Source organism: Melitaea cinxia, chromosome 12 (assembly GCF_905220565.1).
Source record: "Melitaea cinxia chromosome 12, ilMelCinx1.1, whole genome shotgun sequence".
NCBI classification, from domain to species: domain Eukaryota; kingdom Metazoa; phylum Arthropoda; class Insecta; order Lepidoptera; family Nymphalidae; genus Melitaea; species Melitaea cinxia.
This window is the reverse complement of record NC_059405.1, coordinates 4,204,331-4,230,812: the sequence shown is the minus strand read 5'-3', so window position 1 is coordinate 4,230,812 and position 26,482 is coordinate 4,204,331. Positions and strand designations below refer to the sequence as shown.

General features: G+C 33.4%; 1 protein-coding gene across 1 annotated transcript in view; it reads left to right on the top strand.

The window, feature by feature from the left end:
• Nucleotides 1-13,302: 13,302 nt before the first annotated feature.
• The window catches only part of LOC123658421 (structural maintenance of chromosomes protein 3), a 31,525-nt gene continuing 18,345 nt past the window's right edge, over nt 13,303-26,482 (top strand). Inside the window, exons 1-9 of the mRNA XM_045593846.1 lie at nt 13,303-13,421; nt 13,532-13,646; nt 13,940-14,079; nt 15,088-15,246; nt 17,600-17,725; nt 22,289-22,456; nt 23,842-23,933; nt 24,302-24,455; nt 25,292-25,521. Of these exons, the coding sequence (XP_045449802.1) occupies nt 13,407-13,421; nt 13,532-13,646; nt 13,940-14,079; nt 15,088-15,246; nt 17,600-17,725; nt 22,289-22,456; nt 23,842-23,933; nt 24,302-24,455; nt 25,292-25,521 (1,199 nt within the window). The 5' untranslated portion in view covers nt 13,303-13,406. The remainder of the gene's footprint in view (nt 13,422-13,531; nt 13,647-13,939; nt 14,080-15,087; nt 15,247-17,599; nt 17,726-22,288; nt 22,457-23,841; nt 23,934-24,301; nt 24,456-25,291; nt 25,522-26,482) is intronic.

Genomic DNA, 26,482 nt, shown 5'->3' with positions numbered 1-26,482 from the left:
CCTGACCTATCTGGGACATGTGTCTAATGAAGCGTCTTTTACGATACGCGACCACATAACAAGTAGTCATTCCTGAGAGATAAACGCGGAAACGAGCATAAAATATTGTCAATTATTATTATTATTATTAGTCTTCGTTGTCACGCTGGTTTGCCTATGGAGAAACGCGAAGAAGCACAAATTTTTCAAACAAAAAACTGTTATATTAGATACCCATGATCACTATAGAAATTAACCCATATTATGTTTGAATAATTAGGACATATACGTCGTCTAAAATCGGCGTATTTTGTCGCATCGGATCACGTCACTTGTTATGGCTTTTTGATGTTCACCTATTGCAATACTCGCATCAGTACAGACGTACTTAAGTACGCTACGTAATGGAAAGCTACAAGTAAAAGTCTGAAAGTTTTAAGAATGAATTCAAATGAAATGTATTGACCTTATATTGCATAAAAAACTGTGTCATGTTAATGTTATCTATCTATCTAAAAATGTGACGGAACTGGGTCTACGCCGTGGAATAATTTTAGAAACATCCATTTGTATACATAAATATTGTAACGGGTCTTGAAAAGACTAATCGTTTTAATTATTATAATGGATATCGAGGCCGAATAAATAAGATTTCACTCTCTGTCTTTGAAGAGATTATACAATAACCACCGTATGGTCGAAAGTATGGTGCCTGTGTGATAACTTGTGACTTCGAGACAAATAAAATATTGTATGCGTATAAAATTAATAAATATTTATTATATCATATTATAAATTAAGGTTAGGAGCTGGAAAATTATATAATGAAATAAATAACCGCTTTACACTCAACGGCTCCCAGTAGGATTTCTCCTGTGTCGGGGGTCCGGAAACACACACAAAACACAAGCACAAACGCCCAGATCACGACAAACATCCAAATAGCCAATACAAATATTTGTTATTTGGGGGGGATAAACCCGCGACCGCAAGCGCAACAGTTAGTGCTGTTACAGCTGCGAAAACGCGTCGTCAAATTGATTTTATTTTAAAAAACCTAGACAATTCCACAAATTTTCTATCAGGTTCCAATTTTTTATACCAAAATTTGGCTGAAAATGCTGGAAGCTTAAGTAAATGTAAGTACTGGTGCAAAATGAAGAACGGCTTCTTGTATACCAAATTAGTTTAGTTCAAGTCGAAATATTAAAAACAATGGAACCTAGTATCAAAAAAGTCACTTATTTACAATTGTGCAGCATAATCATGTGTCGCTAAAATATAAATAACACTCCATCGATACGTAAAACGTACTTCAGTGATATAGTGTTCTAACCCTTAAAATTGGAACTTATACCCAACAGATAAATATATATATATTTATATATATATAACAAGGTTTAGCCATTGTAAATTATATCTGATAAGTGTCCACCACGATTACAGCTACAGATGTTGATAATTTTATTAAAGTTTTTAATCACTTTTTGACAAAATGGTGGATTTATTTCGTTGACATACATTGAAATAGTTATGAATTTTAAAAGTCCTTACCATAACCCCACAAAAATAGTCTAGCGGTGTTTAGTCACACGATCGAGGTGGCCACTTAGCAGCTGAATTTCGTGAAATTTTATGACCAGGTAATTTGGTTTTCCCGATCATTCATTGTTTCAGTGGCTGTGTGACTTGTTGCACTATCTTGTTGAAACCATATGTTAGTCACATCCATATCATCATTAATAACAAAAAATTGAGTTGTCAAATCAGTCGATAGCGTAACCAAATTTCCCGATCGCAATCTCGGTCGTAATCTCGACCTCACCTGTGTCTATAATTCTTTCTATTGTGAGCAAAACAAATGGGTTATTAATAGGAATAGAAAACAATTTTAATAAAATAAAATAAGACTGAATTGCGTATTTTTTTAGGTTGAACACACAATTGACCTGACCATATTGTTATTATCATATTCTCAACATTCGGCTAACGTAAAACAGGGTCGCTTAAGTAACCATATAATCGGCCTATAACCATTAAAATATTACCATTTCTAATTTTATTTTTGTATCAAGATAATTATATGACGTGGGTGCCGTTGAAATTATTGAAAAGTAGTTGGTAGCATCGATAAGATTTTCTTGAATAATCTTAAGCAATTTTAATGTACCTAATTAAAATATAAACATCTTACTCCGTGAGATTAAACAGCATATTTTTATGTTGTCTTTATATTTCTAAATACATAGAGGTTTAGACTCGTTGGAAGAAAAAAAAAGAAAATATATCTAAGACGTTTGTATTTTAGCTTTTAAATAAATGTTATTACAAATATACCAAATAATTGTGTTTGCTCGCAAACGAAAAAAAAACCGACTTTAATTACATCGACGAGTAATACAACGTAGATCGACGCAAAAATAGTCAAGTAACTACGCGTTATCAAAGATTACTCAAAAAGTAGTTATCAGATCTCAATAATTTATAAGTGACCATATGACAAACATCAGCTATCGATTAAATTAAAAATTATCAAAATCGGTACACCCAGTAAAAAGTTATTGCGGATTTTCAAGAAGTTCCCTCGATTTCTCTGGGATCCCATCATCAGATCCTGGTTTCCTTATCATGGTACTAAACTAGGGATATCTTCTTTTCAACAAAAAAAAAATTATCAAAATCGGTACACCCAGTAAAAAGTTATTGCTGATTTTCAAGAGTTTCCCTCGATTTCTCTGGGATCCCATCATCATATCCTGGTTTCCTTATCATGGTACTAAATTTGGGATATCCCCTTTCCAACAAAAAAAGAATTATCAAAATCGTTACATCTAGTAGAAAGTTATGCGGTATAATACAACGTAGGTCGACGAAAAAAGCGTCAAGTAAAAACGCATTATTAGATATAACTCGAAAAGTAGTTGTTAGATCTCAAATAAATTTAAATGGGACCAATTGGCACACACCACCTTTCGATTAAAATAAAATTTATCGAAATCGGTCCACACGGTCAAAAGTTCTGATGTAACATACATTAAAAAAAAAAAAAAAAAATACAGTCGAATTGAGAACCTTCTCCTTTTTTGGAAGTCGGTTAAAAGGTACCCATTGACAGACAAACAACCAAGTCTATTATTAGCTTCTTAGTCGACTACAGACATTAAAATCTTTTGTCAAATATTCTATTTACAATTCGGGAAATCTCAGAAATAATTAATGTACAAACAATCATATTCCTAGAATGGAACGTTTAACTTAAATAAATATTCGTCGCATTTTAAATGTTTGAATGTCTAGAAAAAATATAAAAATCAAGAATACATGCTTAAATGTTAGCACTACAATTATCTTAAATTCACTTATTTAACTTAAAATTGTTTCTTTGTAATTTTACTTTTGTAGCACATGAACAAAACATTCGTTTGTAATGATTTTTGCACTTCCAGTATGCGAGCTTCTGGCACACCAGACATACCGTTATAAAAGATCCCTAGTACAGTTACATTCGAATGGAAGGCGGTAAATTAGGGTAATATTTATACCTACATACACGAAGACAATCCAAGGTCGGCAGCGCATACATAACGTAAATGCAGTAATATTTGTGTACTTTTGTTTGAGATTAAGGTTTCTAATAACCTCTATATGCAGTATCTGTGATTCGTCCTTAAATTAACCTTTAGAACCTAATAAAAATAAAGCTACGGTAGTAGTCAATGCTCACATATACACCATTTATTCAGAATCAAAAATAACTATATTCAAGTAGACTTCAAAGGGACACATTACAAATTCAAATTATATTCGTTTTTAAATAATTAGGTATTTACAGTTAATGCGAGGTGCTATACGGAATGTAGATTTTTTATAAAACCACAGGCTGATTTAAATATTATTGAATACAAGTGTAAGTTTTTTTTGTTTATTGGTTTACTGCTATATACAATACTATATACCTACGACATATTATTTAACTGGTATCCTTCCTTTTAGGGCTTCCTTTTAGGCTTTATTATAGAAATACATGTATGCAGGCATATTACACACGCCGAAGGCGGGCAGCAGCGTCTTCGGTGCAACAAAGCCAGCCCTGCGGTCACCAACCCGCCAGCGTGGTGACAAAACACGTGAGTTCACGCCATTTGTGGCGTGAACTTGTGAGGCCTATGTCCAGAAATGGACTGTATTACGCTGAAATGATGAGGAATATCACAGCCAAAATTATAGAAGAAAAAAATGAAAAGTTTTAAATTAGAACTCGTTATTAAATACCTTATAAATTAACATATTTGAACAAAAAATGTTATGAAGGCATAGGTAAAGAGGAGGTAAATAACCGACTAACCTAGGTTAGTTCCAAAAATTAAAACGGTTCCAGTTGTTGTGGAAATACTGTATGTTAAAATAGAAGGTTAGTTCGTATTACTGAAATCACCTAAAAGTGGCTTGAGAAGAATCTAAGGGAAGACTGTCTTTCGCAATACTGTTCCGTGAAGCATGGTCGAGCAATCGGTAGTTCTAGCGCACGAAAGATAACTCACAAATGTAGTAGGTCCTAAATTGTTTGTGATAATAATGATTGTACACCTTTAGGCTATCTTTCTGAACATTATCAATTTCTACGCGAGTGTAGCCGCGAGTAAACGGCCAGTTTATTATACAAACGAAAAAAAAATCTTGTCAGTATCAGTAATGTGTAATGCGATTATTAGAAATAAACGTTGGGAAGTTTGTAGGTACATTGTGAAGCAAGAAGAAGACTCATTTGTATAGCTGTCGTTTCCTATAAAATATTTAAATGTTATTTTTATAAATGTTTTTAATTATTAGTCGGACTGAAAAGTATTAATGTCTAAATATTATTAATAAAACATTCATTCTGACCTATATATAATTTATATATATCTTTAGCTCTGTTTTCGATGGTTTTATAACCTTTAAAAAATATATAAAACAAATATATAATATGTTAGTTTAACAAGCTGATTAATTCATTATTTTATAGAACTCAGTTTAACGCAAGAAACTAATATATATTTATCATTATTAATTAATAATATATTTATTATATTATATTAATATAAATTAATAATGATCAATTAAGAATACCTAACTTAACATTTTTCCTTTTAAAAATTTATCAAAAGGTACCGACATGTCGTTTAATAGATCCTTCGTTTTAATAATAGAGATAAACTAGTCTTTTTATAACCATTATACGGGTACATACCAGACAGATTCTTATGTAGATGACAATATTTGTACCCGTATCTATGGTTATTATGAAAACGTTTACCGACCACGAGGTCTACGTTTTAAAAATATTTCAATTGCTAAACACGTGATGTTTTGTACATTAGTAAACTTTTATGTTACTAATCTTTTATGTGTTGTGTCTTGTATGAAATGTAAAAAAAAAAAAACAAATATAATTTTGCTGTTACACTATTGCTGAAAAAGATTTTTGCCGGATCATCAAATCACGGATATCACGGTATACAACAGACAAAATTTTATGAGATATTTTTTTTTCGGCATCAAGTTCAACTTTATCTGCTAGATATTTATATTCTCAATATTAATAAAACTGTATGTTCACAAACTTCCATGCGTACTTATGTATGCGTATGTGTCTTGTATGCATAGTAATCCGCATCCGTAGTCCGCGCACGTTTCGTAGAACGTTTTTGCTTAAGTTAAGTAATTTTATTTAGCGTAACTTAAAATTTTTGGTCGGTGAACTCACGTATGATTTAGAGATACTAAGCTTAGTAAGTAAGTAGTTTAGTAAGTCAATTAGTCCTCTAAATGTAAAGTTGCATGTGTAAGTACCAAGTTATGGATATTAACAAACAAATAATTGGAATAACAAAAGCACGGGCATTATAAGCCTGTGGATATATATTTTTACATTATATATATATATATATATATATATATATATATATATATATATATATATATATATACTCGTATTAATACGATGTTGCTGTTTCACTGTTGCCGATAAAGATTTTTGACAGATCATCACATCTCAGATATCGTGATTTCCTAAAGATAAAATTTTATGTTATTTTATTTCGCATCAATTCATCATCATTGCAGATAAACGATAAATAGTGGATTATTGCTGTGTTTTTAATAATATATTACCTATATATATATTGAAAGAAGAATCTCTCTCTCTATCTCTTTTTTTGATATTTCTAAGATTTAATTCTTCTCTCTTTAATTTTCTTTGTTAATTGGTTTTTAGGATTATTTTTAGGATTATTAGTTTCTCTAATTTTATTTAAGGAAAAAATAAATAAAAATTCTGTGTATTGTGTCCCAGGGGGGATCATTAGGTGTGACGTCATTTCTGGGTAAAATCAAAATACCTAAATAACATATTGCATCAAACAACAAAACAATTTAAAATAAAAATCTCATGTCAAAAGACAATATAAGTTATGATACTCGAGGTGTCAAGATTAATAGCTACTAAATATGTTTTCTCAGGTGTACCAAATTATCTAATGTCTTCGATGATTGTTTTTTACACTAGGATTTTTATGTATATTTTCTTTTGTTATACAAACTTCATTTGTTTTGGTCAGATTATATATATATCTGATGTCTTAATAACTGCGAATATGGGGCCAGACTTTTAATTGTTCCTCCTGTTTCCCTTTTTTAAGTGATAAAACAGGTGTACCTATGGTCCCCCTGATGGTAAGCGGATATCATGACTTATGGACGCCAGCAACACCTGGAACGTTTCCAGCATAATATACTATTGCCAATCCTATCCTCGACTCTCCCCAGAAACCATCCAGAAACTCTGGCTTTAATGCCAAATAATTATAGTCAGTCATTATCTTATTTTTTATTAATCTTTAAATTGATTAGAAACTATTTGGATTTTATTGATGATCATTATAAATAATTGAGTATAAGATATAAATATGAATTTACTTTAATCTTTTTATTTGTATATCACTACAAAAAATACAAGGAATTTTAAAAATGTTACGCTAAATATGCAACATATCGATTATAAATAATAAAAAAGGCAATATATAATATTATGCTTGCATATTTATATGATAAGCAACTTTTAACGAATTTTTATTTTATCATATTGGACATGTGAAAATACATTTAAAAAAATGATTACCTCCCAGACGATTTTTTTTAATAAATGAATTTAATACATTCCTAATCATTATGTTAATATATAAAAAACATCCTTCTCCTACATGGAGTAGGAGGCCTATGTCTAGCACTGGGATGTAACAGGCTGAATGCATGCATTCATCAAATACATTATAATTGTGTTTGCTCGCAAACAAACAAAAAAAAAACGGGCATCGATAATTTGCATCAACAACAAACAACATCTATACATATAATAAAATGGTAGGAAAGTCAAAACTGTACATTGAATATTTTTTTTAAAGAATACTTGGGGTGTGATCTACAATCGATACCGAAGCCAAAAATATAGTTTTTAGAATTTTTGTCTGTTTATCTGTTTGTCTGTATGTATGTCCCGGATAAACTCAAAAAGTACTGCATGGATTTACTTCAAATTTGGCACGAATATTATTAAGAAGTCGGGTCAACATATAGGCTACATATTATTACGCTAGCACCTACGGGGAACGAGCAGTGAACCTTTATTTCTTCAACGCATTCTGTAACAACGTGTAATCTAACGACGCATAATTGAATGTTAATAACCATGTCATAAGCTAGTTTCACACTATAAATATATTTTGTAGTATATTTAGTACCAGCATTGCACCCGTGCGAAGCCGGCGCGGGTCACTAGTAATAAATAATTTAAATACGCGTTATTACGAATAACTTAATGTGTAGAATATTAGATCTCGATCAAATCTAAATGGGATTCCATGACAAGTACTAGCAAATGTTTCAAAAAGAATCGTCAATATCGATACATTCGGTATAAAGTTATGAAGTAACACACAAAAAATAAAGTCGAATTTAGAACCTCCTACTTCTTTTGAGGTCAGTAAAAAATTGGTGTATTTGGATCAACTTGCTTTTCCTAAAGTAGATGCGCACACTTGAATGCAATTTTTTTTGCCACAAAAAATTAAATGTTAAACGTTTTGCTTCATCATCATCATCGTCGTCATTTCAGCCTATTACAGTCCACTGCTGGACATAGGCATCCACAAGTTCGTGCCAAAAATGGCGTAAACTCATGTGTTTTGCCCATTGTCACCACGCTGGGGCGGGTTGGTGACCGCAAGACTGGCTTTGTCGCACCGAAGACGCTGCTGCCCGTCATCGGCCTGTGTATTTCAAAACCAGCAGTTGGGTGGTTATCCCGCCATTTTGCTTATTGAAGTAAGACTTTTTTTACGCACGCTTGACTTGGGGAGTAAGCTGGTGAATGCGTGACGAGAGCGTTATGAAAAGTGTGATCGGTCGAGGCAAACGGAGCAAGAGAGAGGTGAAAGCACACATTTTCTTTCTCTCTTTCTCTCATAGCTAGTAACGTTTCTTATAACTAAGACACAGTGCAAAGCCTATTGTACAAAAGTTTTACGGAGCCGTGTGGTCTAAAGCACACTCGTTTTTTGTATTTTATTGAAGTAAAATTTCTTTATGCACGCTTGACTTGGGAAGTAAACTGATGGATGTGTGACGAAATTGTTACAAAAAGTGTGATCGGGCAAGGCGAACGGAAGTTGAGAGGGAGATATAAGTTAATGGAGATCGGAAGAGAGAGAGTTACGTTTCGTAAGTTTTACTTCAGTAAGTTCACTCGTGTTGTCTAAAGAACATGTTTTTTATTGTATGACTATTTGACTAAGCGCTTAGCACGTGTTAGTATAATCGTTAAAATGACAATTTTATGGTAACCTTCACCTAATTCTGCAACCTCGAAAAGTTGAAACAGGCATTATTTTGTTAGGATTCACTAGGTTGAATATAACCTAGATGAGTCCCATCACGTCGATATATCCTGCGATATGATCAAATGAATTTACTAAGTATAATTGTAGAATAAGACACAAAATAATAAAGGTGTCTTTTTGGCTGTGATTAAAAATTCATTCATTCATTCTGTGTGGTATAGCATTATAGTGCAAATGTCGCATGTCTTACGTGATATATTTTTTTTAAAATCAAAAACACAATAATGTACTTATTTATTACAAATAGCATTTTGAGTCCCTTGAAAATCTCTTAGAAGTACTTACACCACAGTATAGTCACACGGTAGTGATGGGTGATTTTAGCACCTGCCTCCTTAAGCAAGACTACAGAGCTTCACGCCTACGCTCTCTTGTAAGCTCTGTAAGCACATCCTACCCTTGAACGCCACCCATACCCTACCCACATGCTCTCCATCACTCCTTGATTTGATATTTGTCTCCTCTCCAGACTTTGTTGTTAAGCATGGACAGTGCCCGGCCGATGCATTCTCTTACCACGATCTCATTTTCCTCTCATATAAAATCAGACCACCAAAGGCAAAGTCGAGAATTCTTCTGCAGCGCAGTTTTGGGGGTATGGAGTTGAACCGCCTGCGTGAGGATGCTGCTATGATTGACTGGTCAGCGTTATTTAGCTCTTCTGCAGTGGATGAAAAGATTGATATCTTTAACTCCCGCCTAATCCAACTATACGATGTGCATGCTCCTGTTCGACCCGTGCGTATTAGACATCTGCCTGCTCCCTGGCTTACAACTGAAATTAAGTCATTACCTACAGCTTCTAAAGAATAAAGCAAAAGTCAGATATAAGGCTGACCCGAGCCCGTCGAACAAGGAGAAGTATAGAATTTCTCGGAATCGCTGCAACAAGGCATGTAGGGATGCACAACGACGCCATATCCATACTTCTGTTTTAGAGGAAGCAGACTCTGCGAAAATTTGGAAATTCCTCAAATCACTAGGAGTTGGCAAAATCAAACAAAATATAGCTTCAAACTCATTTAACCTTAACCAACTTAATAAATATTTCACATCCTCTGTCAATATAGACTCTAAGACTAAATCTAACACTCTCAACCAACTTTCTGCTATTAGAACTCCTTTACTGTCATCACCTTTTACTTTCTCTCAATTGTCTGCATGTGATGTTAAGAAGAGCATATTAGCCGTTAATTCAGATGCCATAGGATCTGATTCTATTAGCCGTAGTATGATCATCCCTATCTTAGATTCCCTTCTACCTGTTATAACTCATATCTTAAACGAATCCTTGTGTACCAATACCTTTCCTACCTGCTGGAAAGACGCTCAAATTATTCCTTTACCCAAGAAACCTAATTCCATCGCCTTTTCTGATCTTCGTCCAATATCAATCCTTCCTTTTTTGTCCAAAGTCTTAGAGCGTCTTGTCCATCAGCAGCTTTCACTGTTCCTGCACTCAAACAATCTCCTAAACCCTTATCAGTCCGGTTTCCGTAAAGGTCATAGTACGGCTACGGCTCTGGTCAAAATCACTGACGACATTCGATTAGCTATGGACGGGCAGAATCTCACGGTATTGACCCTGCTAGACTTTAGCAATGCGTTTAATACTGTCGATTTTGAACTCCTACTGGCTATCTTGTGTTCTCTTGGCATATCTCCATCGGCAATTGACTGGTTTCATAGTTACTTGTGCGGACGGCGGCAGCGTCTGCGTGTCGAAAATTCATTTTCAGACTGGTTAAACGTAATTGCCGGCGTTCCACAAGGTGGCGTGTTGTCTCCTCTTCTTTTTTCGATCTTCATAAACTCTCTCGGTCCTCATATATCTTCTCCCTATCACCTGTATGCTGACGATCTCCAAATTTACTCTTATGCAAAATTAGTGGACTTACCGACCTCTATAAATGAGTTGAATAATGACTTGGACAACATTCATAGTTGGAGTAAATCATACGGTCTAAACGTCAATCCTTCCAAGTGTCAAGTCATTATCATCGGTAGTTCAAAACTAGTGTCTCGAATTGACTGGTCACTTATACCACCCGTCATTTTTAATAACACCGTTATTAATTACAGCGATAAAGTAAAAAACCTTGGTATAATTTTTGACAGTCACCTCTCGTGGACACATCAACTGAGTGAGTTAAGTCGCAAATTATTCGCAGCTATCGGATCCCTCCGCCGGTTTCAATATTTTCTTCCTATCCCTACCAAAATTGCGTTAGCACAGTCACTCCTACTACCGATTTTTGACTATGCTGATATTTGTTACCTAGATCTTAAAGAGGAGCAGTTAAATAAGTTTGAGCGCCTCCAGAATCTCTGCATACGGTTCATATTTGGTCTTCGCAAATATGACCATGTCTCCAATTTTCGCAATCAACTCAAGTGGCTCCCTATCCGCTTTCGCAGGAATACTCACATCCTTTCTTTACTATATTGTGTACTTTTCCATCCAGATACACCGCTTTATCTAAAAAATCGCTTTGAGTTTCTCTGTGACACTCATGAACGTTCCCTCAGGTCATCTTCAACCTTAACATTCAAAACTCCTTCTCATACTACTTCCTTTTATTCAAACTCCTTTTCTGTTAAAGCTGTACAACTTTGGAACTCTCTTCCTCTCTCTATAAGAAAAGCTCAATCTCTTGCTTGTTTTAAAAAATATCTAAAGGCACATTTTTTGTCACTAAATACCTCATAAATATCATTATCAGCTTCATAAATATATATATTATGTAGTATTTGTTTATGTAGTATATATGTATATATTTATTTGTATATATGTATGTGTATGTATATTGTGTGTATATGTATGTGTATATGTATATTTACTTCTGTTAATATCATACTGCTTGTTAACTATACGCCAATTCTTTATCAACTGTTTGTACACTTCCCTCCCGCTTCTCTTTTTCTTCGCTATGTCCTATGTCCAAAGGTTGTCTGGAAGAAATCGCTCTTAGCGATAAGACCGCTTTTGTACATCTTTCTTTTCATGTTTCACTTTTTTTGTAATGTTTCTTTGTGGTGTACAATAAAGAGTATTTATTATTATTATTATTATTATTAAACACCACGCAGCTTTATGACAATTCCATTTAGTAATAACCAATGAAACAAAAAATATAAAGTAATCACACAATTTACCCACCCTCTTATTAGAAGCAATTATTTGTTTTAATGTATTAAAAACGTTACCATAATTTTGATTAAATTTAAACGTTACCTTACCTTGTTATGACTTTAATGATGGAGTGTAGAACTATAGAAACAACGTATTCTTAAACTTTAAACAAAGTATTCTTAATAATGTAACCATAAAAATGTACCTCATTACAAAATATGATAGTTTTAAAGCAATTGTAAAATTTTATGAGTCTAGTTGGTTGCCGTGTACATACTATCTTGCTCCTTTTGATTGCAATAAAATCTATTTAATTTTATTAAAAAAAGTCTGATATAAAAAATACCCCAAATAGGCACAAAATAATAAAAATATTTATAGTATCCCCAAATATAGAATGATAGCGCACAGCAGGAAATTTCCTGCTCAAAATATGGAGCAGCCCGACTGGAGTAGTACCTCGAACTTACAGAAGATCACTGTTAAATAATATTGTTTTCAACCAGTGTTGTGTTCCTGTTGGTGAGTAAGGTGACCAGAGCTCGTGGGGGATTAGATATAGGGTCGACAACGCGTTTGCGATGCTTCTGTTGTTGCGGGCGTCTAAGCTACGATAATCGCTTACTTACTTACTTACTTACTTAATCGGGTGAGCCGTACGCTTGTTTACCGACCTAGTAACATAAAAAAAAACAATGTAGGTATGTATTGGTCGTAAATATCTTTAAAAATTGAAAAAATAAAACTTATTATATTTATTATTTGTATTTTTTGCTTCAATAGTCTAATAAAGGACTTTAAAATGTTTATTATAATGCATTTTAGTTAAATATAAATAGAACTTAGAAGTTGATGATGATGAATTTAGAATTAATGGCTTTCACTAGTGCCGAATAGCACAGATGATTTCGCCAATGTCACGTAAGATGGAGAAGACACAACTTAGAAGTTATATTGGCTATGTATCAAATTTTGATTTGATTTTGATTGTTGAACAGTTGATTATAGTGCAATAACCCTAGTCTTAATGTTGCCATTCTTTTCTAATTAAGTTAGCACATAGTTTTGTACCGCGAAACAGTACTAAAAATAATTACTTTCGTCCGCAATTACAGAACTAATTAGTACCAGTAAAGATTAAATGAATTACAAACAACAACTAAAATAATTCAATGTCGAAAATTAAACATATAATATATTTTTTAATATGGCAGCCCTTAATGTTTAAGCGCGCTTATTTTTATTAACAGTCTGTGTATTGTATTCATTATTGAAGTCAGAAGTGTCAATGAAGAAATGGCGGTGAATGCTTGGAATAAATTTTAAGTTAACTTTTCAAGTTATTTAAAAGCTTGAAAATGCATATAAAACAGGTAGAAGATCCAGTTTATTAATTAACAAAAACTGTATTTGTATATCTCTGCTATTTATTTTATTTTTCACCTGTGACGTGTATTATTATATGACATTATTTTGTTTATAGGTGATTATTCAGGGTTTTAAGAGTTATCGTGAACAAATTGTCGTAGAACCCTTTGATAAAAGACATAATGTAGTCGTTGGACGCAACGGCTCTGGGAAAAGTAACTTCTTTCACGGTATGCATCTATTTATGACCACCACACTAAGTTTTTTGGAACATAAACAATGTTTGTTTCATCATTATCATTTTTACATATTTCGTATTATTACTATTACAGCTTATAATTTAAAGCATTTTGATTTTCTGAAGTTTCAAATTAGTGTATAAAGCAATAATAAGCAATTAATTGCACATTTTTAATATTCAAATCATAACCTGATACTTCACAATGTTTACTAATGAATATTGAATAAAAAAAAATAGTACAATAGTTTTAATAATATGGCTAACTAAAACATTAAATTTCAGCTATTCAGTTTGTTCTGAGCGATGAATTCTCTCATCTCAGACCTGAACAACGACTTGCCCTGCTCCACGAGGGCACAGGACCCCGGGTGATATCTGCCTTTGTTGAGATTATATTCGACAATTCAGATAATAGGATTCCGGTGAGTATCTATTTGAATTTATTTTACAATTAGGATATTCGGACACGTGTCCATGACTCTAGCGGTAATTTAGCATGACTAACATGGTTAGACTAAGTACAGTTTCAAAGCTATTGTGGTTCTGTTTCCGTACTTTAATCACACTGAATACCCCTAAAGTGTTCTAAGAAGCCAGAGATGTCACAGTACGACGAAATAAAGCTGATTAACGAGTTAGATTAGTTTTTTTTTCTTCAAGAAGTACCAATTACGTTAGATTACCGCTGAAATCATGTTAGTGTCCGAATATTCACAGCCTTTATTTTAACTAAACAGCATGTATTAATCACTTACCTCTAAACATGACTAGGTGTCTGCTGATCAGAGAAATACAGAATTTGATTACAGCGAAAAATTAAAGTTGTTCAATGGGTCACTAGTTCAGTATTTCAAATCATAGTAAAAAACATCATTTTAATAGAGGCAATATTGATCATTATGCTGAATTAGAATAATTTAATACGAGATGGTCTTATATCATAAAATATAGTTATTATACTGTATACACACTTATACAGCCTGTAATATCCCACTGCTGGGCATAGGTCTCTTTTCCCATGTAGGAAAAGTATCAGAACTTAATCCACTATGCTGCTCCAATGCGGGTTGGCAGATATATTCCCCACTATGAATAATTATAGCTATCAGGTGTACATGATAACAACTGGGACCAACGGCTTAACGTGGTCTCCGAGAGACGGTGGGGAGACCCACAGGACTGAACAAACAACCTGGCCATGGCGAACATCTGTATGGCTAATAAAATGTTTGTCATGTGCGGGGATCGAAGCTGCAATCGCCAGCGCAAGAGCCACAAACCAGTGCGTTGACCGTTGCGCCAATGTGGCGTCTATACTCTATAATATTGTATTCAATGGTTGCTTTTGTACATCTACACTAACTTTCTTTCACTTTGCAATTTGAATTACCTTTACCTTCATTATAATATTATTATTTATTTTGTTTTAGATTGAGAAGGATGAAATATTCTTACGTCGAGTTATCGGTTCTAAGAAGGATCAGTTTTTCCTTAATAAGAAAGTAGTTCCTCGTTCAGAGGTACTTAATCTTTTAGAAAGTGCGGGCCTATCAAATTCAAATCCATACTACATTGTCAAACAAGGAAAAGTAAGTTGATTTTATTTGTTTTATTACTGTCTTTATACAATTCCGTGTTTCCGGAAAACTATAACCAGGTGATCTTTAAGTCGCGAGGGAATAGGTTACTTGTAGGTAAACGTGCTCCATCCTAGACTGCATTTTCACTTATCCACAGGTGAAGTATTGGTCAAATGCAAGCCTAGTAGTAAGCCATTGTATATAAAAAAAAACTTGTTAAGTTTGTGTTATGTTATAATGTATGTTTAATCTACAACACTTTGTGTTATAGCATACCTTAGCATTTTCATACATTTTACTTTAAAGCATGTACGGACACCAACAGAGTCTCTTGTTCTTAACAATTGTATAGTTCGCGTCATGTAAAAAGAACGCTGGCCTTGAAGCTGCGCAGAAGCGATTTATCGGTCTATTTGGTGGTACGGGGTAGGGGGGCGGGAGTGTTTATCACTGTCGCATGCTTGCCGGTGTGCTATTGGTTGACAGCGGTTGACAGTTCGACGTCGACTCAAATTATTATCGCGCACAAAAGTTTTAAATTACAAAATTCTCCATTTACTATTTATTTCACAAAAAAACAATTATCAATTTATCATTTTAAACACATAAAAACTATTAAGATACGAATATCGAGAGTACAGATAATTATTATTTTTGAATACGACAGTTCAATAACTAAAAAATTTGTTATTGCTTTTGTTTAAAAAAAAATTGCGATTTTGTAAAGTGATAATTATTATACTTATTTAGTCCGAATTATTCGCACTTGTATTTCTAGTATTTTTTTATGTACCTACCAATAACCATTATACGAAGCCGCGAGTGAAAGCCTAATTAAAAAATAAAACAGTAGTACTTGTGCGCGAGTATACCCATGCGCAAACGCACCCCCTCCAGTTTCTTTCAGCGTTCTTTTTACATGACGCGAACTATAACTATTTAATGTTAAAAAAAAAGAAAAATCTGTCAGCATCGGATCACGTCCTAGTTTTACTAGGCAGTCACAGGACTGTCGATTTGTAGTTTTAATGATACATTGTCAGTGGTATTGCTATATGATGCATGTTTAACAAAAGACATGGGCATTTTGAGCCCGTGGATGTTAATTTTTAAATAAAATAAAAAACTATGTAACATTTAAATTATTATAATATATATATATATATATATATATATATATATATATATATATATATATATATACTAGCGACACGCTCCGGCTTCTCCCGCTTATAAAATATAATTATAGCCTATGTCATTCACTGAAAAAATGATTAAAATCGATCCATTAGTTTTGATTTATTCATTACTGCCTGTGGCCCGCACGCGTTAACTTTAGAGTAAAAGCCGGCCGGAACCGCCGCAAACGCTACGCACCGCAATTTTTAAATCTGTAATATCTTCGAAAATATTCATTTAAATCATATGCTGTAAAGGGCCATATAGATCTACATTAAATCAACAATGTATTTAAGGTATTTTATGGTATAATGTATATATGGTAATTAGATAAGGATTAATGCTGTACTGGTTAAAATCGCTTTAAAAATTAGCCATTATTTGTCGTAAAAAGTAAATGACAAAAAAATGTTATTGTGGGATATCCATAAGAGATAGACATATACCATAATGGAGTTTTCTGTAGACCTTTTCAATGTGTACAATACGTAGTACATTACTTTGATAAATCTCGTAGGGTTCAGGCTGCGTTTGCAATGTAAGCGGAAAAAATGAAATTATTTACGACATCACATTTGAAACCTCAAAAATAACAGTATTTCTCCACTATTTAATGGATGTTATTATACATATAAACCTCTCTCTTCAATCACTCTTTCTATTTAAAAAACCGCATTAAAATCCGTTGCGTAGTTTTAAAGATTTAAGCATACATGGACATACAGGGACATAGGGACAGAGAAAGCGACTTTGTTTTATACTATGTAGTGATACCTTGTATAGGCAACACGGATGTTTATTGTAGTCGGAATTCTAAATAGCTTGAATACATGATAGTTCCACTGTCATAACACTGGTTAATGGCTGTGGATTCAATCCCTACTAACAGCAAACATTTCTATAGCCCATAAAGGTGTATGCCATGATCTGTGCATTTGTATACTGTGTACGCTTTTCAGATCGCCAACACAGAAGTAAATCTTATTGCAAGTGTTAGGTGTTTATTTTTGTATTTTTAAAATATTTCTTTCTACTACAAAAAAAAAATTAAATAAATACTCAGTTTTTTAAAAAAAAATTAGCTGTAGAGCTTGTAGCTAATTCTTCTCTGTAAAATCTACATTATTAATCGCTGGTAGCTTCACTTTTAACGAATATTGATTTTTGATATATTATTGTCTAGATTAATCAAATGGCAGTAGCACCAGACTCGCACAGATTAAAGTTGCTGAGAGAAGTCGCTGGAACCAGAGTGTACGATGAGAGACGAGAGGAATCCGTTACTATACTTAAAGAAACTGTTGGCAAGGTAATGTTACTAACAATTCAAAATTATAAATATTAGATTGTACTTTAATTCTTATACTTATATTTTTAACCGACTCCAGAAAAGGAGGAGGTTCTCGGCTCTTGTCTGGGCGGACGGAATTCGATTTTTTTTTTATCGAAATGTGATGCGTGTCATGTGGTTCTATTTAAATTTAATTGAGATCTGAGTGCCTAGTGCGAGTTTTATTCACAGAAACATGACAGAAACGCGTTTATACTTGAAGATTATTTTGCATGGGAATTTAAACAGTGCAGCCTAAAAGATAAAGAATAGAATACGATAAAATCGATACAGAGTCATCTAGCGGCAACCGCGAGAACTAGGTTGAAATCCCGAATTTCCCATACAAAATGAAATTAAAATTTACGCCCGTTACTGCGAAACGGATTAAACAAAACTCGCACTAGGCACTCTGACAAGTACATTTCGAGTCTAATAATCCATAAAAATATTCAAGTAATTTATTGTACTGTCAAAAACGGACCCTGTCTGCGGACTTCAATACTCTTTCAGGCACTTGTCATTGGCAAAATTATCGGCGTAAAGCCGATGGAGCCATAGTCTTTAAAGAAGAAGAAGAAGATTCAATAGTAATAACTATTTTTTTCGTTGGGTTTACTGATTTTTATGATTCTTGTTTAAATCGAAATCTGGTGCTTATTAAGTGGGCCTGTTTAAATTTGATCGAGACGCTAAACTACTTTTTGAGTAATCTTTCATAACGCGTATTTACTTGACTATTTTTTCCGTGTACCAACATCGTATTACTTGTTGATGTAATTAAAGTCGTTTTTTTTTAGTTTGCGAGCAAACACAATTATTAACTTCGCATAGGCACAAATAATGTGTGAACAAAACTAACAGCAAATGGAAAATAAAACGAAAACGTTCATCTATAACAATAAATAAAATTGGAGTGGCTGTTTGTAATATTAAAATAACCGCTTTTTACTAAATGCATATGAATGTATACACGGTACATATGCCAAAGTATCATTTTTACAATTTTTGTTTGTCTGTCTGTCCGTCCGCCGGTCTGTCCGTCCGTCTGTCTGTCTGTTCCAGTTAATCTCTGAAACGGCTGGACCAATTTTTACTGGACTTTCGCTGGCAGATAGCTGATGTAATAAGGAATAACATAGGCTGCTTTTATTTTAGAAATTTATCTATTTTATTATCTACATTATTTTCAAAAGTACTAAAACAGTAGTAGTTGAACGAAATATGTAATTGAAAAATCTAGCTTATTTTATAAAGCAACCAGGGTGACGGTTGCGCTCGTAACGTTCTTTCGCTATCCCTCTGGAACTACACAAAACATTTTTCCGGGATGAGGCTACCTAACCTATGTCCGCTCCGGGTCCCTAAACATACAAACAAACTCACTTTTAAACACATTTATAATATTAGTATGGACATATGTAACATATACATTAAAACTAATGACTCTTCTAATTTTGACATAAATATATTACTAGCCATCGATTAAAAAATAATTAATATTTATTTCAACAAAAGATTTCATTAATTTTTAACATACAACAAAGCAATCGTGTGAGCAATTAGTGATAACATTGAGAATTTAAAATAGTTATACTTTAAATTTTCAATGTTATATTTGACAATACTGAGAGACTTTATTACATAAAATGTTTACATGTAACTATGAAATATCCTTGTGCTCCAAGATCTGAATGAATCATTATAATAATAGAAATTATTAGATGTTTATCTTTCGATTGGAAAATCCTACCGCGTAGTGGGTAGTACTGTGATTGATTTATATATCGATAAAGAGATACATACGATTTGCCGACTTTAAAGTGGCACCGCCACTTGAGATATTTTTATCTGATCAAAGGGAAAACCATTCAGTAATTCCTAAAATAACTCAGTAAATCAGTGTAGATATTTGAGAAAATAATCTCGATTACAACGTCATCTATATATTAATACGTGAAGCAAAAACTTGTACCCATTTTTACAAAATTTGCGCGGACGGAGGAGTATGAAATTTCGCACACTTATAGTTTATATAGAGAAGGAGTGCAGAATGCTTATTTTTTTAATTATTCATAAAAAATACAATAAATCAATTGAAAAAAAAATTACACACTACTATGTATTTGACACACACGCATATATATACGCTTTTGTTTATTATTGTAGAAGTTATAGTCTTTGACAACAGAACCTTAATAATGTTCAAACTTATAATTTCAATAAATTATAGTCGAATTTTTGACCACTGGTCGACCACTAGTGTTATGAAATAAATAATCTTCATTTACAATATCAATTATTGCACTCGATGCGTGGCAGTTACGTATCTTCTCTCTCTCTTTCGCGCAGAAGATCACAGCCATATATACTCTTTGGAGGCCTATGTCCAGCAGTGGACTGTAATAGGCTGAAATGATGATGATGATGATGATGATGATGATGATGATATATACTCTAGCAAAGTATAGTTGTGTTTCAGTGGTAAGTTAGCCAGAGCTTCTGAGTAAGATCAGGATTAAGAACGGCAACTACTAATAAATTCCAAAACATATGTTCTACTCATAGAATTTTCTATTGTTCTGCATTCACACTTATGCTTACATCTGGTTAGTATATTGTATATTAAACTTCCCTTTGAAACAGTAACTACTAACTGTTTTAGATGTAGTAAATTTTTATAACAAAATTGAGAAATTGTCATTAATTAACCTTTTGAAATTAGTTTGAATGTGTTATATTTAAAAAATATAACAGTGTAGTTATAAATTTCTTAACTATATTATTATTTTTCATTATATATTACGTATTTTTTTAATACAAAAATGTGTTAAAAAAAACAGTATTTTTGTTTCTACGTAAATGCCAATTTCGTGAGAATTCCGAGATAAAAAGTAGCCTATATGTGGCTCCACAACCACACCCCTATCTTCCAGTGATAGACAGAAAGACAGGCAGACAAAATCTTTAAAGTCGTTTGTGTTTTCAGTATCATGTAAATAACTATATGCACTTGAAAAAACAAAGCTATTTTGAAATCATAGACAGACATTTGAATTTTATCTATATATCTGTTGTTGTGAGAGTACAAATAAATGAACTTGGGTTGCACTGAAATTAAAGAAACTTTAATAAAATTAAATTTTTTAGCATTATATGATAACTAGCTGACCCCGCAAACGTTGTTTTGCCATATACGTTATTAACCCCCTTGATCCCCCCCCCCCCCCTATTACTTAGGGATATGAAAAAATAGATGTTAGCCGATCCTCAGACTTACCCGATATACACACAAAATTTCATGATATTTTATTAACCTCCCTCAACCCCCCCCCCCCCCCATAACTGAAGGGTATGAAAAAAAGATGTTGTTCGATTCTCAGACCTACCCAATATGCACACAAAATTTCATGAGAATCAGTCAAGCCGTTTTGGAGGAGTTTAACCACAAACACCGCGACATGAGAATTTTATATATTAGATTACAATACACTATTACTGCTAATCGTACAATTTTACCTGAAATTAAAGAAATAATCTATCGCTCGCTCGCTCACTTTAGCCACAACGACAACCAGCCTTCAGCCGTTAGTAACACCTACCTTGAAATACAAAAAAAAATAAAAATAAAAATTGCATGTATTTCGAATAAAAAAGGACATGGGCTTATAAGCCCGTGGATGTATATGACTAGTAAAAAAAAAAAAAAGAGCCTTCAGCCAAACGACATTTAAAGTTTATTATATAAATAAGTACTCTGTCTTGCTTTAAAAAATACCTCAAGGCGCACTATTTGTCACTTATATGTCATAATTGTTTTTATCTCTGCATAACATATTGTAGGAGTATCGCTTCACTTGTATTTTGTATTCTATGCTATTATTCATATTATATGTATTTCGTTTATATGTAGGTATAGTATTTTTTATGCGTATGTATATATATGTGTATGTATGTCTGTGTATATATATATGTGCGTATATATATATATGTGTGTATATATATATGTGTATATATATATATATATATATATGTTTGTATGTATGTATCTATGTATGTATGTATGTATGTATTGTGCTGTATATGTATGTGTATTTGTACTCGATAGTTGATATTGTTCTAGGTGACACTAATTGTCACTTCTCTGTATACACTTTCCTACCGCTTTTTCATTACGCTGTGTCCTATATGCCCAAAGGTTGTCTGGAAGAGATCGCTACTCTAGCGATAAGACCGCCTTTGTACACTGTTTTATTTTTATTTTTTTATTTGTAATATGTTATTGTGTTGATTGTTGTTGTGTACAATAAAGAGTATCTATCTATCTATCTACTCTTCTTCACAAATTCTAATAATTATAAATAACTAAATACATTTTTTAAGTTCCAAGGTGGTAGTGGAACGTTGTTATATCTAGTCGCCTCTTACGACACCCACGGGAAGAGAAGGGGTGGCTATATTCTTACTGCCGTAACCACACAAGCGTGGCATAATTTAACTAAAGAGATTTCGTAGGATTTAAACATTTGGTGTTCATTTCAGGTGGAAAAAATAAATGATTTCCTACAGACAATAGAAGAGAGATTAAAAACTCTCGAAGAAGAAAAGGAGGAATTGAAAGAATATCAAAAGTGGGACCGAGCAAGGCGTGTCTTAGAGTTCATCATACACGACACAGAGCACAGAGAGAATAAAAGGAAATTGGAAGATGTATGTATATTATTAATACTATTTTCTCATATATACAGATTTGTTACAAGTGAGAGGCATTATATCACTACAGCCTAATGCAGTCCACTGTTGGACATAGGCCTCCACAAGTTCGCGCCAAAAATGTGTGAACTCATGGTGTTGCCCATAGTCACCACGCTGGGCAAGCGGGTTGGTGACCGCAGGGCTGGCTTTTTCGCACCTAAGACGCTGCTGCCCGTCTTCGGCCTGTGTGTGTTAAAGCCAGCGGTTGGATGGATATCCCGCCATCGGTCGGCTTCTTAAGTTCCAAGGTGGTAGTGGAACCCTGTTATCCCTTAGTCGCCTCTTACGACACCCACGGAAAGAGAGGGGGTGGCTATATTCTTCTTTGGTGCCGTAGCCACACAGCACAATGAGGCATTATATGAAATCACATAATAACTATTTTGGACACTATTAAAAGAGATATACATAAATAACAACAACATCATGTGACAACGATTATCGAACGTCACAAGTTTGTTTACGTCACATTTAGAATATTTCAACTTCAACACTAAATAGAAAAATATAAATCAATGTCTAAAAGCAGTAGGTTGTAAATTTATTTAGAAGAATTTTTTTGCTAACGAAAATCTAAAACACAAAAGCAAGTCGCATGATTGTTTTTGGTTTAACTAATTTGGCAATTTATTATTGTTAGTATTATAAATTGTCCTGTAAATGATGTATCTGTGAAGTCAGACTCAATTGTCTGCAATGTAGTTTATGAACTGTTATTACAGATATATTTTGGAGTAATAAAAATGTTTTTATGTCTTTATAACAACAACGAAAATGCAGTTAATGTAACAAAGTGTACACGCTTCAGCCTATAATATCCCACTACTGGGCATAGGCCTTTTTCCCCACGTAGGAGAAGGATCAGAGCTTAATCCACCACGCTACTCCAATGCGGGTTGGCGAATATATTTCCTACTATGAGTAACGATCGCTATCAGGTTTACATGATAACAACCGGGACCGACGGCTTAACGTGCTCTCCGAGACACGGTGGAGAGACCCACAAGGACTGCACAAACACCCAGACCAAACACCTATATGGCCCAATACAAATGTTTGTCATATGCGGGGATCGAACCCGCAACCGCCAGCGCAACAGGTAGATACAATCCATGGCTGTAACCGTTGCGCCAACGCGGTGTCGAGTGACAAAGTGTAAAGCGATTTATTATTTTACTTTTTTTTTTCAAAAACGGTTTATTAAATTACAATTATATCAAAAAAAAAAAAAATCGACAAAAAAAGGAGCAGATTCTTAAAATTCAGAAACAATATTTTGTTTTTGCGTTCTCTGTCAATTCTAAGTTACTTGCAAATGTTTATGTTTTATTATTTTTTAGTTAGAGAAAATGCGTGCAAACAGCGGCAAAGAGCAACAGCACTACGCTGATATGGTTCGGGAGGCTCAAGACCACGTCAGGGAGGCTAACAGGTATGAAAAACGTGCGTTTTTTCCGAAATATAACAATGTATGAAGGTCTCAATACATATTGAATTAAAAAAGTTTGAAATATCATCATAGATTTTCTACTGTTTTTCTCTAACTACTACTACTACTAGTAACTATGATTCCACTAAATAAATTTATTTAAAAAAAAATTAAATTCTGTAAAAAAAAATGGTCATAACTGCGTAAAAATTGAGATTCATTTTTGATGTATTATTTATCGTAATAAAATTATAAATGTACTGCCTGCCCCTAACTCTTTTTTGCCCTCATTTTCTGCTCTATGATTATAAATATGGTATCTACATTTCCGATTTTTTTACTCTATTTATTATAAATTTTTAAACAAACAGAAAACTTAAAGAAGCCCGCAAAGATGTGGCCGCGGCTCGCGAAGAAAAGGATATCCTCTCAACAGAACAACAGCAACTTTTAAGAGAGAAGACCAAACTGGAGCTGGCCATCAAAGATCTTACAGACGATGTCGATGGCGACAACAAGTCTAAGGTTCGTTAATTTTTTGTTTATATTTTATTATTTGTATTTTTAAGGTAGGGCACAGTATGTATCCTGTTCAAAGTCTGGAGCAGCCCGTCTGGGTAAGTACCTCAACCTCGCAGAAGATCATAGCTAAATAATACTGCTCTTAAGTAGTGTCGTGTTTCTGTGGTAAGTAAGGATGCCAGAGCTCCTGGGGAGGATCATGACTAGGTTCGCAACGCACTCGTTATGTTTCTGGTATTGCAGCCATCCATAGGCTATGGTAACATATTACTATCAGGTGCACCATTAGCCTATTTAGTCGTTGATAAAAAAGTAGAAAACTTAAAAAAAAAACTTATTTTAAATGTGCTAAAAGCACTTTACGTTAAAGAAACTTTACTTCTAAGTTATCCCTTGACAAGTTTCTCAGTCTAGTATAGTCAGCAAATCCTTTCATTTAATACCCATAATGTAGGAAAGCATTAAAAATTTAGTCAACCATCTTTATAGTCCGCCATGTTGGATTTAGAATGACGTCACATAGCTAATCATGTTGTCATCCAAAATAAAGCTGTGTACAAAATTTCAGCTCAATCGTTTGGTTGGCTTAAGGTTTAAAAAAAAAGAACGTCCGTTTAGTTCGAGTGGCAATTCAGGAATGCCTCGCTCTCTATGGACTCTACAGACGTAACCAAGCAGCTTTTGTTGCGCGTTTGCAACAAAATGGCACACTTCACCCTATGAAATATAAACATTCTTCATCTTAGTAGTAACAAAAGCAATAGTAAAACTGCATTATGGTCTAGTAAAGAATATTTAAGCTTTAATTTGAATTATATTTAAATACAAATTCTTTACAGGAAAGGGCAGAAGCAGAATTAGAACGTCTTCGACAGCAAATAGCTGAAAAAGAACGAGAGTTAGAAGAGCTAAAGCCTAAATATGAGGAAATGAAAGCCCGTGAAGAAGAGTGTACTCGAGCGTTAGCTTTGAACCAACAGAAACGTCAAGAGCTGTACGCTAAACAGGGCAGAGGGACGCAGTTCACGTCTAAACAAGATAGGGATCGCTGGATTGAGAAAGAGCTTAAGTGAGTACAAGAATAATAATATCTGTAAATATAAATATTAGTAAAGCGTTTTATATAATAATAAATAAGGAATACTTTTTTTTTAATTTTTGTCTTATTTCTTTATTTAATCTCTAAAATAACCGATTGGGTAGATTTCGCTAAATAATTTTATTAGAAATAAGTAAGAATGTTTAGAATTATATTTTGGCCAAAAATAATCTAAATAAATTCCAGTAATGAAAATTATAAACTACACTGTAGTGATTAGTGAAGTAGTAGCAAAAATTTGCTTACGCGATTAAAACATTGGTTGATATCTAGAAGTTACTGGAACAGATATTGAGATATATGAAATAAGTATAGATAATGGAAGTAAGGCAAAGAGGTGAGGTAATCATATTGTCGTGCCATGATTGGTCAGTTGCACTTTGCATCAAAACTGTTATTCGTGTATTCGCTTGCGATGACAGACTGCGATGCGCTATCTGATCTCCACCATGTCACTGAGCAGTCAGTATCCGTGCCGATAGCTCTACATTTTTTAAATTATTTATTCATTTATTTTATAAGGAAACACATCTTTACAAATAAATAAAATTAGAGTGTCTGTTTGTAATATTAAAATAATCGTTCTTTATTAAATGCATATGGATGTGTACATGGCACATATACCAAACACAAATTTTTTATAATTTTTGTCTGTTTGTTTGTCTGTTGTTGAAATGGCTGGACTGATTTTGACGGGACTTTCACTGGTAGATAACTGATGTAGTAAGGAGTAACTTAGGCTACTTTTATTTTAGAAATTTATTTATTTTATAATTCTGTGAGCTGAACAATAACCTTTTTGTTTTATTCCACCTGGACGAATTCGCGGGCATAGTTAGTTACATAGTAAATTTTATACATAGCACATATTTAAAGTCGCTTAACGTGCAATGGAACGGGCTATGCTTGGGGTATCTCTCAAAGATAGGAT